General features: G+C 42.8%; 2 protein-coding genes across 2 annotated transcripts in view; both read right to left on the bottom strand.

Moving 5' to 3' along the window:
* Positions 1 to 16,563, bottom strand: part of MFSD8 (major facilitator superfamily domain containing 8) — a 336,831-nt gene that overhangs the window by 58,511 nt on the left and 261,757 nt on the right. The gene's annotated exons all lie outside the window — the stretch shown is intronic.
* On the bottom strand, positions 3,154 to 15,605 carry PGRMC2 (progesterone receptor membrane component 2). The gene is made up of 3 exons (XM_068187918.1): positions 15,231 to 15,605; positions 5,425 to 5,580; positions 3,154 to 4,372 (listed from the first exon to the last, which is right to left on the bottom strand). Exons 1-3 carry the CDS (start codon positions 15,556 to 15,558, stop codon positions 4,275 to 4,277), a joined length of 582 nt encoding a protein of 193 aa, XP_068044019.1. The 5' UTR covers positions 15,559 to 15,605; the 3' UTR covers positions 3,154 to 4,274.

Raw genomic sequence — 16,563 nt, 5'->3', positions numbered from 1 at the left:
ACTTCAAAACATTACCCTGCCTAAACCCAGATTCTTGTCATGCTCAAAATACTGGATTCTCACAGCTTTTTAAAATGGGAGATTCAAGCTGGCTCTTGTTCCTGTTGGAGAGCAGATAATGTTCTCCTACACTGAGCAGCAGTAGCCTGTCTGTGTTTTAACAGGGATTTGGATTTCTATGGGAGATAAAGCATTAGAATGGATGGAAAACACTTTGTATTCATGGCAGCCTCCACACTGCAGCCTTTGCTTCAGGCACTGCTGAGGTGACAAAGGACACTCCCTGGGAGAGGACACTTCAGAGTAGCCGAGGATCTCCTCCTGACAAATCCCACAGCTACACCAGGCTCGATCTGTCACCTCAAGAGCTTTCTTCTCTGCTGTCTTCAGCCTCTGTGCTTTTGGGATTTCAGGTAAACAACCCTTCACCTGGCACACAGGTTCTGTCTAAGCAAGCTTAAACACAAGCTGTGAGCACCTTTTAAGAAACATTCTTCTTTAACCATAAATTAAAAGCCAGGTGAAAGATTTCCTTTCCATCTGTAAGCAAGTCTGCAAGGCCAGAGTTACATTATTGCTCATGTTTAGGGTGAAAGGAATAAATAGCCAAATCTTTTGTCCTATTCCATACACAGGAATAGTACCTCTTCCTAGAGGAAATAAAACCCCACAAAGTCTTACTGTGTAGTCAAACAGAATGTTGTCCAAGAGACTCAAACAAAGCCTATGAAAGGTTTAACTGCTCCCTGCCCTTTACAGCAAAGACAGTAAAATCAAACTGATTCTGCAGGAAGAAAAAAAAAGCTTGAAAATTGCTCAGCTCTGAGACATTTAAAGTGAAACAACATCCATAGCAGAGTGCCAAACTGATTTTATATGCTGCGTCCAGCTCTGGATGATAGAAAATTTAAGCCTTAGTCAAGGAAAAGTACATCTAGCTCAATAAAAATATGCAAACAAGTACAAGCATGTGAGATAATTCTGTAGTCCTTACTTTGAAATTCAAAATGTTCAGATCAAGTAACAACATGGTACCTTTTTCTTCTCTTTAAACCAAGGAGGTTTGAAAATACATCTACTGCCAAAATTAAGCATTTTTGGGAAGTGGTGTACAAAATGAGGCAGAAGTGTCAAAACAAATGATGACTAAAACTAATTTAACACCAAGTCTAGCCTAGGAAAACAAGTCATATATTAAACTGGAAATGTATCTTGTTTCTGACGATAAGACATTCTTCCATCAAGACCCTCATGTTGCGTAAACAAAATTTAACACAGTATCAATGTGTCATGTACCCAACAGTGAATTTTGACCAAGTGATTGACACAAATGTTCCAAGGTTGAACACCTCCATCAAATTTTTATAATTGCACTGAAGTTTGGATGGATCTGATGTTATGCTAAATTATGCTGTGTGTCAACTTTTATAAATATGAAAGCTAGTGTGCTTTAAAGCACTTCTTTTAGGTTGTCAGCTTTAGATCACTAGTGACTTTGTATGTAGGATGGATGAGGTTAATTTAAATCCACTAGGTATGAAGTCTATGCAGTGTTCTGCTGCCATGGGACAAGTTCTGTGTTTTTCACAGTTACTATAAAGGTGCTCCAAAGCAAAACTCACCCTTTACCCATCTTGTAGTTCAGCTAATCCTGAAAGTTAAATTTGAAGTACTGTCCTCCTGAAGCAATTTTAAAACCCCAGCAACAGAACTATAAGTGATTTCACTGTAATTAAGCTTCACTGCCTTTCTGATAGCAAGGGAAAGGAAAAGACTGCACTTGGGCTGGTAAGTCACAGCAGACACAAAACTATACTCCCTTTAAAAGTTACCTTTCTTGCACCAGTAGGAAATCAGTCCATCAAGTAGATACAAGCATGAGGAGCAGCTAATGCTACAGCTGTGCCAGATGCAGCAATACCAACAGCTGCACTGAGTGAAGAGCACAGAAACTCACAGCAAGTGTCAAGAACTTCCAGCTATGACTCTGTACAGTAGAAGCTGTGACATATACATGTATTTTCATGTGGAAGCCTGGAGACAAACACTTATCTGATTGTCCTAAGGGATGGTTGGGCAAGCTGCCTTTTCTTGTTCCACAGCTAGACAAGCTGAGTGCCATGAGGTGCATCAGCTTTGCAATAGCTAAAAGTTAAAGGCATACTGTAAATGTACTGTAAAACCTTCTACAGTGAGACTTGCCTAAAAGAAAAAACTTCCCTAGTGAAGCATCCAGATATAGAACTGGTGTGTAATTACTCCCAGCCCTTGTCATGTGCAAGGAAGCTTTTATCTATCCTGTTGGTTCCCACTGCTCCATCTAAACCACATATTTCTGTGGTTAGTTACAGCAGCATGCCCAGCATTTCAGCAGAGTTAGATGATTAGCAGACACTCAACCCAAGCCTGGACACTGCACCACAGCTCAGCTTATAAGGATGTGACTCCAGCAGACACCAGTGCCTACTGAATTCACACCTCCCAGGAGTGTCCAGCCTCTACAGGAGCCTGCAAACACAACTTCTATGGAGAAACAGCTCAATTTCTGTTACTTCCAGGCCAAAACAATTCTGTTTCAAGGCTGGAGATGAAAGAAAGAGCTCACCCTGCCTTCTAGGACATGTGAGTTAGACACGATTCCACAGAGGAGGTTTTGTTTATTTGTTTCATTTACATCAATATGAATCTCTTTCAGTCAAATAGGAATAAAAAAAGTAGTCAACCCTGGCATTTCAGAGTTTACAGTTCAACAGAATGTATATATAAACTGTTACTGTAGACTTAACACAGGTGAAATCTGCAACCAGGTACAAACATAAGCCATGAGGCTGCTGTTCTTGTCCCGTTAATGCCATGTGACATATTCCTTATACTCTATGTTGCACTCAGTTACTACAATGCTTTATTTGTACCACTTTTTTCCACCCCACCATAAATTCACTGGCATAGGTTTAGTCTCTTAAATACAGCTTACCTGAGTAAGTCTTCAGGATTTCTCAACAGCTGGGACTTGAAAGGGAGAATAACTCCACCAGAACAAAGAACAATATTAACAGCAGTGGCCACTTCATCTGTCCAAGACTTCTCCTCCTTTTTATAGCATGATATTCCAGCTCTGCTCACCAGCTTCTACACAAAGTCTGACAGCACATGTGGTATTGTACATGCTTTATTAAAATGGTACTCGTATTTACAATATCTGCAGAAACAATCCTTCCCAAGTCTTGCATTCAGACAGACACACACACAGACACACGCGCGCAACGCCCCTTCACTCTACGGGGGTGTGAAGGCTACGCTCCCAAAAGTTAGGCAGCTTCTGGAAGAGGAGGAAGGGAGACTCTTTTTCTGTGTTTGTAATTCCTTAAAAAGAAGCATGGGAGTATGCATTTGGCCATCACAATGCTAATTAAAGTATATGTAGTATTAACATATGGCAGTAACACTGAGTGCTCCTCTTTTACATTCTATACACAGAATGACATCAAGGTTTTCCAGTCAACAGAACATTCCAATTCAGTCTCACTGCTGCTTGTAGTGACTATGAAACCGCAATTTGGGGGCTGTCCCTAAAAACAATTCAAGTCTATGTAAGCGAAATAAGGCACAATTAATATTTGATTTGATTTAGAGGATGGGAAAAAGGGGGAGAGGCAGGCTTCAGATAATGGTTGTTGTAGAAGAAACTTTTTTTACCCAATCCTTTTGAGAAAAGGATGAATTTTCTCCCCATCCTAATCTATATGGACTTATCTTAGAGAACTGAAGTATTCTGCTGGGCTACTAACACCCACGTACAAGACAAAACTGGAAATTCACATTTTTAACACCGCCTTCAGTAGTCTCACCTACTGATGCTGATGTGGATGAGTACATCTTTCTTTTAATGCTGAAGGAGAAGACACACACGAACAAGATTCAAACCTTCCTCTGAGCTTGAAGACTCACGTCTTTTAGAGAGCTTTTAAGGTACACTAGTTGAAGGCTTCAGCTTACTGATAAAAAGGAATAGCATTTTTGCCTTTAAATCCCTGGCCCCTCTTCATTAACGAAGCCTAACCAGACATTACAAATAAACTGCAACAAAAAATTCGGCAGCACAAAGAATGTCTAGTATTCAAATCTTCATTTGTGAGTATATTATTTTCCTTGTACAAAACCTGTTGAATGTTTTTTCGCAGCAGATGAACTGTACCCAAAGATGCAGGACATTCTGTGATGGGCAATAAGAGGTTGCAGTTCCGAAGGCCCCTGACTTTGGTTGTTTACAAAGTTCATTCCTGTTTAGTGTGATCCTTGGTATCTTCCTCATCTGTGTATTCTGATGGTTCTTCCCCTGGTTTTAGGAGTCTACCTACGTAGTCATATTTTTCTGAAAGAGATTTATGATTCCATTACAAATAAATACAGCTGCATTTGCTTGCTAGCCCATACTACTGCAAATTCACTTTTTCTCCTACACACTACAGTTCTAAATCTCAATCACTAAACTGATGGGAATTTAGAAGCAAGCTCAGCCTCCTAAAGCAATCTTTCTACCATTACTTTCTCTAACTGTGAGTACTTTGTTTCCATTCTCCTCCAGCTGATCAGGCAAGATTTATCATTCAAGGGCTAAAACCCAATGCTCTTCAATCCTTCAGCCTGTTTTGATTTCAATTAGTATGAAAAATGATTCCCCCTCCCTCCAGAGGCATAATTCCTTATTTGTCAGAAATTATTTCAAGATAAACTCATTCAACCCTTTATGTTAAAACAACTCTTTGTCCTAATGATAATTCCATGGCATCCAAAGCCAACAACCTTGAGCAGGAGTTCCACCAGCTAAGCAGATGAGATTTGGCAGTGAAATTCTGTGCCAAATAGCTAACAGAACAGTTTTATTGTACAAACATAAAAGTTTATAAAAGCTATAGTGACATATAGTGAAAACCTCTGTGGAAGAAAGGCCTGAAATCCCTGGTCTGGTATTAACAGTGAAGTTACACTGCACACACGTTAGGGGGGACCTCGCTGCAGTCTACTTCTCCCTTATGAGGGGACAAAGAGGGGCAGACACTTTGTTGTGGTGACCAGTGACACAACCCCCAGGCTGTGTCAGGGGACAGTTAGGTTGGGTATTAGAGAAAGGTTCTTCACTCAGAGGGTGGTTGGGCACTGGCATAGGCTCCCCAGAGTCATAGCACCAGCCTGACAGATTTCAAGCAGTGTGAAATCTGGGCAATGCTCTCAGGCACAGGATGGGCTTTTTGGGGATGGTCCTGTGCAGAACTAAGAGTTGAATTGATGATCCTTGGGGGTCTCTTCCTACTCAGCATATCCTGTGATAATATTACTGTCAACACCTCTTCAAAAGCTTCCCCAGGCCCAAATCAGTCATTTTTATTAAAAGCATTTCCTTAAGCTGATAATTTCAGAATTTACCTTTAAATTGCATTTCCCACTCTCTTACACTTTCCATCTGTACAGCATTTAAGTCCGATAGGTCATCATATTCATCTCTGAGTGCATCTTTATCTAGACAGAAAGTTGCTAGTCCCCTGGAGGCATCTCTGCCAGCAAATATTCCATATGGACCCTCTGAAAACAAAAAGACAAAATTGATACCTTCATGTCTTTGTTTATGGTGACCAAATCTCAGTTCTTTATGTAGTCTACCAAAGCCATACATTAAATTTCTGCAGTTGATGGCAAGAGCAGCAGTTTCAATGCCATGGCTGTTTGACATTCAACAGCACTGCAATTCAATCTTTAATATCACTAGGAGATAAAGTCTGCTGAGAGAAGCAGAACCAGGAAAATAACTTTGAAGGGATATCTGGAAAAATCCCTGACAGTTGATGCAAGCCAGTTGATGCAAATTCCAAAGGGACCAGAGGCTGGAATTCAAAAGAAATACACTTCTATTTAGCAACACATTGAATATTTATAAGCCAGGTATGAACAGAAGCAAATTGCATAGACATCTTAATTAGAAATCCATTATCATAAATAAATAGAACTTAAGAGGGCTAATTAATGATTTCACTTCACTTACAGAATCACAAGAACTTTCTATGTCTTTTGTGACATTTCTTACTTCTGAGGAAATCATCTCACTTATTTTGGGCAGCAGATCCCTTATACCATTAGCCTGTAATGCTCTTGAAACCAGCACAAATTGTCACATTAAGAATATAAAGCAACTGCATCCTCTGTGCTTTTTGACCAATGCAAAGCAACACAAATATCCCAATAAAATTCTGAGCTATGACTCTGAAATAAATATTACTGAGAGAAATGGATGGTTTGTAAACTAACAATTTGTAGGGTAAGATTGGTAACTGGCTTTCCCAAATTTTAATTAACTGAAAGAACTTTAGGCATAGTGTTATCTTAGATTTTCTTGACCTAAAACCAAATACCTTAAATTCAGATCAATTAAAAAACCCGACACCAATACAAAAAAAAAAACAAAACAAAACAACACACTTTAAAATTTTCTGCACTAAATGCAGCAGCCCAGCACCACAGAGATACCCAAGGCTTGCTACAGAATGGTCCCTATGTGGTGGTAAACAGGCCAGAACCCTTCTCTGGCTTACCTCTCAACAGGGCCATCAGACTGAAGAAAAGGCAGCACCCATGGGCAAGAATGAACACAAGGAAGTGGCAACACACTGTCCTTCACCCCTCTAGTGGCTGCTGGAGCACCTCAGACCTCTTGAACCATGGGGAATCATTCCAAAAGGCTGGCTCCTCCCAGGCTGCTGGCTGCAGCCACCACACCTATCTGCTCCTGCTAGGCATTGACTCCAGGGCTGGGACACGGGCTGAGTGCAGCAGGGATGACTCCTGAAGCAGGGAACCTGAGCACCACATGGAGCAGAAGAAACTATGTCCTCACCAGAACTGGTGTTGTCTCTCCACCACAGAGCACCTGGCATTGTAAGCTGCTTACAGTCAAACCTGATAACAGAAGGTTGTTCTGTGTGCCAAAGACAATTCCCTCCTCTCTCTGGAAATAAACCAACTGATTTCAAACCACAGTTTCAAGAGAAGTAGGTATTAGAGAACAAACTATCAGCTGGAAGTTTGCACTGTACCAGTCTGACCATAATGATGAACAGCATCTCTGTGCTCATCCTTTCAGGTATTTAAATCCAAGAACAGCATCCATGAGAACTACCTCAGGAATCAGGGTACAGGTACAGTACTTCAGGGAAACAAAGCCAAGAGGGCTATCTTTCCTATTTGCATCCTGAATTAGGTATTTATTTGACAAGCAGGATTTAGAGACTGAAATCAATCCTATACCAATGCACTCTGCATGCTCAGTCACTTCCACAGGACAGGCTAAGAGACAGTAATGACCATCATCTGAAACACAACACAGAGTTTCTCCAAACAAAAAGTCCTGCTTCAAGCTACACAGGAATCACTCAAGTGATCTCATTTTTGATGTTCTGAATGAAGAACATGGGAGCTATAAACTGCTCTTACAAACACCACAATTAGTAAGTCCTTAAAAGCAATTAGAAATTGTTACATAGTGACCCTACCAACAGTATTGTGTCCACATTTTTTCCTTTCTCTGAAATGTTTCAAGCAAATATGTCCATAAATCCTACTACTTGCACAAGGTGTTTTTCAAACTCCAGCTAATCAGAGAGCAGCATCCTACTGCCCTTCCCATCTACCCTGCATTTAGTGGTTTATGGAATTTCACAGCACCTGCTGAGATGCCACCTTCTGGTCCACCAGCTTGATTCCAATTATTTATATTAAAAAGAGAATGATATTATATGTATCTGTATCAAGCACTGAACATTCTTAAAGCTCAATAACACACTTAATTGAAAGCATGAAAACTTTTAGAATACATCTGTTTGCATTAAGATTAATGGATGCGAAATTTCTGCAAGTATCTCGTAATCTCAGATGCTATTACACCAATATCTTTTTTCTTTCCTAAAACTGAATTTGAACTTTAACATTCCAGAATGCTTAGCACAGAAGTATTCCGAAGTCACAGAGGACTCATCAAGCCATGTCCAAGCACTCAGTGGAATGCTAACTTGTAAAAACCAACCTTTGGACTCGGCAGACAGCATTTTAAATTCCAGTTCTGCAAATGTAACTTAGAAATGTGTACTTTTCTTTAATCCTGTACTAAAAGGTAAATATTGAATTGTGATTATTAGTAAATGGTGCAAGCTTGGCTTCACCTTGGCTCCTAAAGCAGAAGTTCGGCAATCTCAGTATGATCAAGATCTACTTCAAGACTTAGAGCTTCCATTTAGGTGCTTCTACAGAGTTTAACTACAGTATTTTATATTAATACAAAACATACAGGTCTGGGGTTCTGCTCTAAGCCCTAGGCTATTACTCACTTTTATATAAAAAACTGGTGCAACTGTCTGAAAAAGCTATTTTGCATATCAGATTTCACTGCACTTGGAGGAGTGTCCAGGAAGGTGCCAGCACAAAAAATCCCAGGGAGAAAATACCTTTCAGGAACATGACTGAGGTGGAGACACCAGTGCAATCCTAGACACACTCCCACAGAGTTCTTTCATGGCCTGATGCAATTTACTCTGCAAGCCCTACCCACAGTCCTTACCTTTCCTTTTGTCTGCCCACCTATTTAGCCTGGCTCCTGCTGTAAATAATTGATTGCAGCATGACATGACAGACACGCTGAAGAGAGGGCAGAACAGCGGCCTGTAGCACAGGTATGTAAACCAAAGCAAGTTTTTGAGACCATATCACAATTTTTTTTTTTGTTGTATCCCCAAATTAGCCATTTCACAATCATATATGTCTTCAAAAAATTCTCCTCCCACTCCTATCTGGGATAGTACAACAACAAGAGTCAGGGAAGTGTTAAAACCAATTAAAACACATCTGCTACATGTTACTTGGTTATATGGAGGTACAAGTCTTCCATAAAGGAAAGCTGTTCCTTGAAGAATGCTTTTATTCCCACCATGGCTCTCACATTTAAAGACCTCTGTTCCAGAGCCTTTGTTTATTTTAGCCCTGAGACCAGTTATCAAGCCCACATATTTGCCTGCCTATCTCCATATCTGTACCTCCATGTTGATACACTGCATTTCCCCTGTATAAAGTCCTCATCTACCTTACAACTCCACCTTGTATAAAGTATGCCCTTCTCTAAACTATAACACATGCAAAACATTGCTACCCACCACCTGCAGAGCTTCACTTCCTTTCACAATCCAGTTAAGAATTTAGCAGCCTTGATGAATTTGACACCCTGTTCAGCCTGACATTTGTCTTTATTCACAATAAACTGGGTACCTGGAGAATTGGTAAAGTCAAGGTCTCTTCAGATCATAAAAATGCATTCACAATTTCTGCATCTCCTAACACTGTTTTGGTTCTCTAATGAAGATTTAATTTCTCTTTGCAGACAAGGAAAAATCTATTCAACCTAAAGCAACATATTACAAATTTTGAACCACTAAATTTTTATTTGGAAGCACTGCTTCTTGTCATTTCCTCCAAAACAGGGTAAACAGGGTCTTGGAACAGCACGCATTTCATTTTTCAGCCAGTTTGGCCAATAGCTCCCCCAGCAAAACCTATGCTGGATCTAACTTCAGAGTAAATCCCTGGTTGCCAAAGAGGCTCCCTGCCCATTTCAGTTTGGTAGCAGCTTTGTGGAACATCCCAGACTATTGCTCCAACAGCAGTAACGCTGTACACTGAACTTTGGATGGCTCCAAGGGGCAGCACAGGGAATACACCACATGTGGACTTTATAGCTAATGAAGTGATAGGCGAGCTAAGAATTGTGCTCGCTTTCACAAGGTCCATGTGATTTCTCTCAAGAAGTCACACAGGTTAACAAGGTTCAGTTTTAAACCAGCAGCTTTGGTTTCTTCAAGTAGTCCAAAAGCACTTAAAAGCAATCACCAGATGTGCATCTGTGGGCTCCATAGAGCTACTGGAAATAAACCCCAGTTTTGTCTGAAGTTTAGATACTCATGAACAACACTTGTTAATCTGCAGACAAGAAAAAGGACTAATGTCCCCTTTAATGAGAGTTAGGGCAAAGGGAGACAGGCTACAAAATTATTAACAACTGCATTATCCCATTGCTTTGCCTACTTTTTCCACTCCAAACTGAAGTGAAACCTTCACGGGCTGTTTCAAATGTTCTGTCTGAATCCTGACACGTGTTTGCTCAGTGTTGCATCTTTCATGAGACAATGAAAAGCTGAAAGTTAGACTAAGCCATTTGGAGATGTAGCTTGAAAGCAGAAGGTTTCTGATAACATTTATCACTGGGAATTCAAGGTGACATAATTTTAACTTTACTGCTCCAGATTTGCATGAAAGGGAAGATGTGGGTCAATTTTAAGTTATAACTTGCATGGAAAGTATGTGTTCTTAGGAGACCAATCCACATGCTAAATGGGAACTCTGCAGATGTGAAGTCTGCAAGCTAAGATGGGAACTGCCCAGAAACAGGGGTCTAAACCTAACTCCTCAGGCACAAGGCGAGAGAGTCTCACTCTCTCTTTTGCTTACTTGCTTTTTAACTCTGTGGAAAAAAAAAAAGTGCAAGAATCAATGACCCATTTGCTACTAAAGGGGCAGACAACAAGCACTGGTAAGAGAGCCCATAGGCCAGCAGTCAGGAGCTTTCTAGAAGATAGCTGCATTCTTGAGAAGGACCTAGATTCAACATCTTGGTTTAGTGAGAAATGCTCTGACCACTAGTTTATTTCGTAATAAGACAAGCCAAAAAAGGCTTTTTTATTCAATGAGAGTGAAGCTGCTGTGTATTGGACTTGACATTTACATGTTAGTAACAATTCATGTGATGACACTGTCTCATTTAATATTATCTTGCTTTGAGCACACCTGCTTGATCAGGCCCCTCAAATGTCAGGTGACTCAATGCAGAGGTTTTTTCCAGCCTAATCAATTCTGTGACTGGAACATGACTGGTTTAAATAGGAACTAGGAATTTGTACAGACGTCTTATGAAACACATAGTTGTTCAAGTTTTAAGGAATATACTGAGGTTGTGGAAAAGGGAAAAAGAAATTTAAAAAACAAGAAAGAGAGAGATGACAGACACACAGAGCAGAAGCAGAGGAGAAGACAGAGTGCTGATCTTGCGGCACAAAACCACTTTATTGCTCTCCGTGAACATGGCCTGGAGGTTCAGAATAACCTCAGCCTGGTAGCAAAGGCACTACTCCCTTTAACCAGAAGTATGGAAACAATCTCTCACCAATATGCGTGTATACACCTTTTAGTTTTACTGCTCCTGGCTGGAACTCCACTTCTTTGTCCAGAAATGCTATTTCTCTGAAAAGCTGAATCCCAGGGCGAGTGACACTTCCACTACACAGACTACCAAAGAGGTGACAAACATCAGAACCACTGAGAAGACCTTTCACACTTTACAGAAAACATTTCTTTCCCCCAGTCTTATCCTCTGTACTTATCTGTAACCCCTCAGCCTGTTGTGTTCCTAGATAAGGCCACCCTTAACAGTATTCTCCAAATACAACATATGTAGAGTCTCCCCTGCAACATTTTACTCTAACCATACCGTTGGAAAGGATGTATGGAAAAGCACCATTGCCACGTGGTCAACAGAGACAAAGTGAAATTTATGGCACTGTATTCCAAAGAAGGTCTAACAGCATCAGATTATTTTTATGGAAATTATTGGGAAAAATCATGGCTGTTGACCACAATGAAATAAAGGCAGTTTTCCCTTCATGGAAACTGAACTCTGATGGAATATTTTTTGTGGAAGGAACTACTACTATCTAAGCTATTCTTCCTGGAAAATCAGAGATCTTCACAACATCGTGAAAGACAAGTGGGATGAGAAATGAGGTGACAGTGACAACATACTGCAGTGAAGGGAAGTCAGGAAATTGATTTTTTTAAGATCATGAAACATTAAGAACCAAGAAGTGACGTGAACAGTTGCATATTCAGGGTTGCACATAATCTTGTTTTGTCATGCTCAAAGATGTGTATTTTTCATAAATGCACAAAGTATTTACTAAGCTAATCAAAACCTGTTTATGGCATTACCTTGGCATGTAAATTTAACTGCTAAATATTAAGATTTGCTGACATAAAGTATACTAACTCTTACAGTGCTCTTCTACCAACAAATACACAACCAGAAATCTTGATGCAAACAAACACACAAAGTTCAATGTTACAATAAATGAAAAGTAAAAAACTGTCTCTCATTTTAAGATACAAAACCAACACAGCACACACAGAAGGTATTAATGACTAGACTCTAAGTCATGAGATGTGACTGCAGATGGGAAATCATCCCAACAGAGGTTCTGTGAAAGTCTGGTTATGTGACATTTTTAATAGTGAACCACTAATTGTTTACTTTATCTCTTTTGGAGCTTGTGGATGGCAAAGGGAAAGGCAATTAATTAGATTTAATAATCAGTCAAAGCATTCTAGGTCACTTACTCATCTGGACACAAGCAGAAGTGGAATTTAATACACCTAAGTGAAGTCTTGAAACAAATGGTGTATTTGCAGGACAGAGCAGCATTTTGGAAAAGAACTTGGCAAGTGAAGTTTGAAATTCAGAGTTCAATGTGACCAAAGTGGTTTTTGGAGGCACAGACTGTTATATGTGCAGTGTAGCCTTTCTCTACTCTTAGCTAAAATACATTAAGAGAGACCGGAGACTAATAGGATACCAATGAGATAAACTGTGGAAGGCTTAAAGAAGACAGCATGACAAAAACAAAAAAATAAAAATTGGGAAGCATTTGGATTAAATGTTCAAGAAAATGAAGTTTTCAGTCACAGCTGTTTGAAAGGATGGCTTCAACACTCTACCATTATTTAAAAATACCTTTACTGTAGGTATGTAAAGGGCTCTTCAATGAAATGGACCAAAGTATAACAGGATTCACCGGATGGAAACTTAAAACAGAGAACTCTGAATAAAATCAGAAGTTTGGTGGGAGTTTTAATGGAATCTCAATTGTTGGGCAAAAATGTAGACTAGGTGACAATTTTGTGCATTTTAAACTTTCTGCTATAAATAGAAAAAAAAGGAACACCTTGGCATCCAAACTACACTGGAGGAGGAAAAACAGACCTTACTATGAAGACATGAGGCGCCACCTGAGGCAGCCACGTTATTCAACATTAACCCAGGCCTCCAGACTTGCTGAAGACTGACAGTGAGCCCTCAGCCACTGCTTTCCACTGCCTTCAAAGCTGAAGCTCTCTCTCTTCACATCAGTACCTCAACAATCTACTAAAGGCTCACAGTCAGAGCCAGAAATATCACCAAACCCAGTGTCCTCAGTTCTTTCTTCTGTTAAAATTTAGCCACGTTTTGTTGGTATGCTTTGCACTTCCCCTGCCACACTCCAGATATAAGAAACAAAATTTCCATGAGAACTGCTGTGGACATCTGGCTACTCTGACTGAAGCCTTTCTGAAAAGATCTCAACCAGCTGTAGAAGACTTTTCCACTTGAACTCTTCTCAGGCTTTTAAGACCTGCAAAATACCTACTAGTGTTTTTCTTTTCGGCCACAAAACAGTTGAAGGAAAAAATTCCCTGATACGTATCCAAAGAGGGAAACCATATCAGCACCATTCCAAAATCATCATGTTTGGCAGAGAACACACAACTGATGATGCACTGGCTGAGCTTTACATGCAACATTCCAAGTTACAGATCTGATAGATGAAAACGATGTCACTCCTGTTAGAAAAAGGCAATCTTTCACTACAGGGAAGAAAAAAAAAAAGCCTTTGTCCCTCTTGATGAAAAGCTAGAAGCACTGCTTTTAAGGAAAACCAGCTGCTACCAGTTATCAAAAAGCAGATCCATGTCCTAGAACATTAAGTTTTAGCTTCCTCAGAATAACAGGCCTCCAAAGGTTGACAGTGTGAACCACTGATGGTATCTGGAGAGGAGAGCCTAACGTTTAACTGAAGTTTGAGACACAAAAGGGAGGAAGTCAATGTTTAGATCACAGTTCAGTATTATTTCACAGAGCACTCTGTCAGATTGCTGGTGTTTTAAGTTTCATGCAGCATATTCATTACCTGCATTTTATGTCAGCACACAGGTCTCAGTTTAAAAACCCCTAAATAAGAGAGACAAAAGAACTAGCCTGATTAAGTGTCATGAAAGCTGCAGCTCACCAGGCTGCACTTTCTCTCAGCTTTACTAGTTAATAAACAACATAAACCATGGCAAGGTATTTCGGATTCCACTGTGAACTTTTACAGTACCCAGCCAAAAAAGCATTTCAATTCAATTACAGCAGGTTCACTTTCTGCAACTGGTATCACAAACTTTGAGCATAAAGTAGTAACAAAAATCTAGCCCAGTTCAACCACAGAACTGCTTGTCCCTACCCTGCCATGAACCAAAGGCTTGTAACATGCCAGCTTTCTATTTTTCTTTTTGTAACCCCAATTATTAAATAATAATAAATGATTACTTAACTTGAACTATTTCCTGGGGGAGTGGGAAATATCCTCTCTCCCCTCCACCCCTCTCATAAGGAAGATTGCCATGGTTATTATGAAAACTCCTGCATAGTTTGATTAGAGCAAGTTTTCTAAACCACCATTGTTTAAAGAAGAAAATTATCAGCAGTCATAAGCCTCATTTCCTTTGGCATCAGTTGTGAACACAGTGCTCACCAGTAAGTTTACCCACCTCATTAAGAATGCTGTTTATCACAAGAAAGTGTGCTGCAGTTTCACAGTATACAAGGTGAATACAAAACCAGAACATTTCTCTGAAGCCTGCTTTTCTGAACCTTCGAAATACACATTTCCTCTCCGAAGAGGAGTGCTGTCTGTCTGATTAAGAGATTGGCTGGATTTCTGCACTCTTCCCAACAGCAGCAACATACTAGTCCCAGAGCTCTCCTTGCCTATCTTTATCCTGACTAGAAGTCACACTCAATATGGCATTTACACCTAAATAAATAACCAGCGGGTTGGGTTCCTCTCCTGAGCCGTCAGCGCTAGAACGAAGAAAGCACTGCTCAGCTGCACTTGGGAAACCTACTAGAAGAGAGAGAAGGAAAAAAAATAGAATTAACCATGGCACATCCAAATCAAGGCATCTGGGAAAATGACGGCTGCCTGAGGAGAGCCCAGACCCGCTGAGCATCACCAGTGTAACACCGCCGGTGGGTCCCAGGCCGGGACTCCCCCATCCCCCCGCCGTCTCACCGGGCCCGTAGAACTTGCTGCCTCTGGTCACGTCGAAGACTTTGCCGTTAACAGCCAGGAGGATGCGAGGATTGCGAGCGCCGTCGAACTCGCGCAGCTGCTCCAGGGAGAAATCCCGGCGCTTCATGCGCGGCAGCGCGGCGGCCTCGCCCTGCCGGGCCGCGCCCCCCGGCCCGTTCCGCGTTCCCCAGCGCAGGTAGAGCCGGTAGGCCGCCAGCAGCGCCAGGGCCAGCAGCCCCACGCTCAGCAGCATCTCGCCGCCCGCCACGGCCGCGCCGCCCGCCCGGCCCTCCTCAGTCCCGAGCTGCCCCTGCCCATCGTCCGCCATCGCTGCCCGGACAGCGCGCGCCCGCCCGGGACACGCCCGGCCACGGCCACGCCCCCGCCCACCGCCCCTCCCGCTTCCCATTGGCCGCCGGCCCGAGCCGGCCCCGCCCCCGCCCGCCTCGAGCCCCGCCGACGAATCGGGACGCGGGCACGCCCCGCGCCGAACGCAACGGCGCGCGCGCGCCGCTCGCGCGAGAGGCGCCGCGGCCCCCAGCGCGCGTGCGCGCGCAGCGCCCCCGCCCCCCATTCGCCTCACACCCCCCCCATCGCCGCCCCCCGCCCCCGCTGCCGCGCGCCCAGGTGGCGTTGGCGGGGGGGCGGGGGCGGCGCGCGGGGGGTCGCTCGCGCCGCCGCCTCACGGCAGAGGGCGGGAAGCGCCGCGAGCCGCGGGAGGGTCCGGGGGCGCCGCCTTAGAGCCGCGGGGTGCTGGGGAGGAGTGATCGCAGGAGGCGCCTGTCCCCCCCACCGGGCGCAGGGTCGATGGCCGGCGGTGTTCGGCCACCGCGGTGCGGCCGCGTCGTGCGGGGCCCGCTCGGCAGCTGCTGAGTGAGCGACATCTGCCTGCGCAGGGCTCTGAGGCGGCGGCGCTGCCCGCTCGGGTGTCACTGGGCCGGTCTGTGGGGTGGAGGCGGTTCACGGGGCTGCTTGGTGCACTTCGCTGCTTAGGGTGAATGCACTCTTCCATTTCTGGCTATCAGAAAACGGGGTGCTTGCTGACATAGGGCTGATGCAGTAGGATCACCTCCCGTGCTGTGAAATGTATCACTGGCAGCACATAGATGGCTCTCGTATACCTCGTTACGTACTTACTACCCGTGCTCCACGGGAGTGAGGTTGTGCAGTTACGTGAGGAGAAAGAATTCTTAAAGGTTTTGTTATTTCCAAGGGGAGACATGGTGCGTGTAGCTCGTCTCAGGAGGAGGACACCTGCAGGGAAATCAAAGACCTGGAAGCAGAATGAAGCCCTTCTGCACCTCTCACTTTGTGAGCGTGTTCCCAAGCAGCG

Source organism: Anomalospiza imberbis, chromosome 4 (genome assembly GCF_031753505.1).
Source record: "Anomalospiza imberbis isolate Cuckoo-Finch-1a 21T00152 chromosome 4, ASM3175350v1, whole genome shotgun sequence".
Lineage (NCBI taxonomy): Eukaryota > Metazoa > Chordata > Aves > Passeriformes > Viduidae > Anomalospiza > Anomalospiza imberbis.
This window is presented reverse-complemented; position numbering and strand designations above follow the sequence as displayed.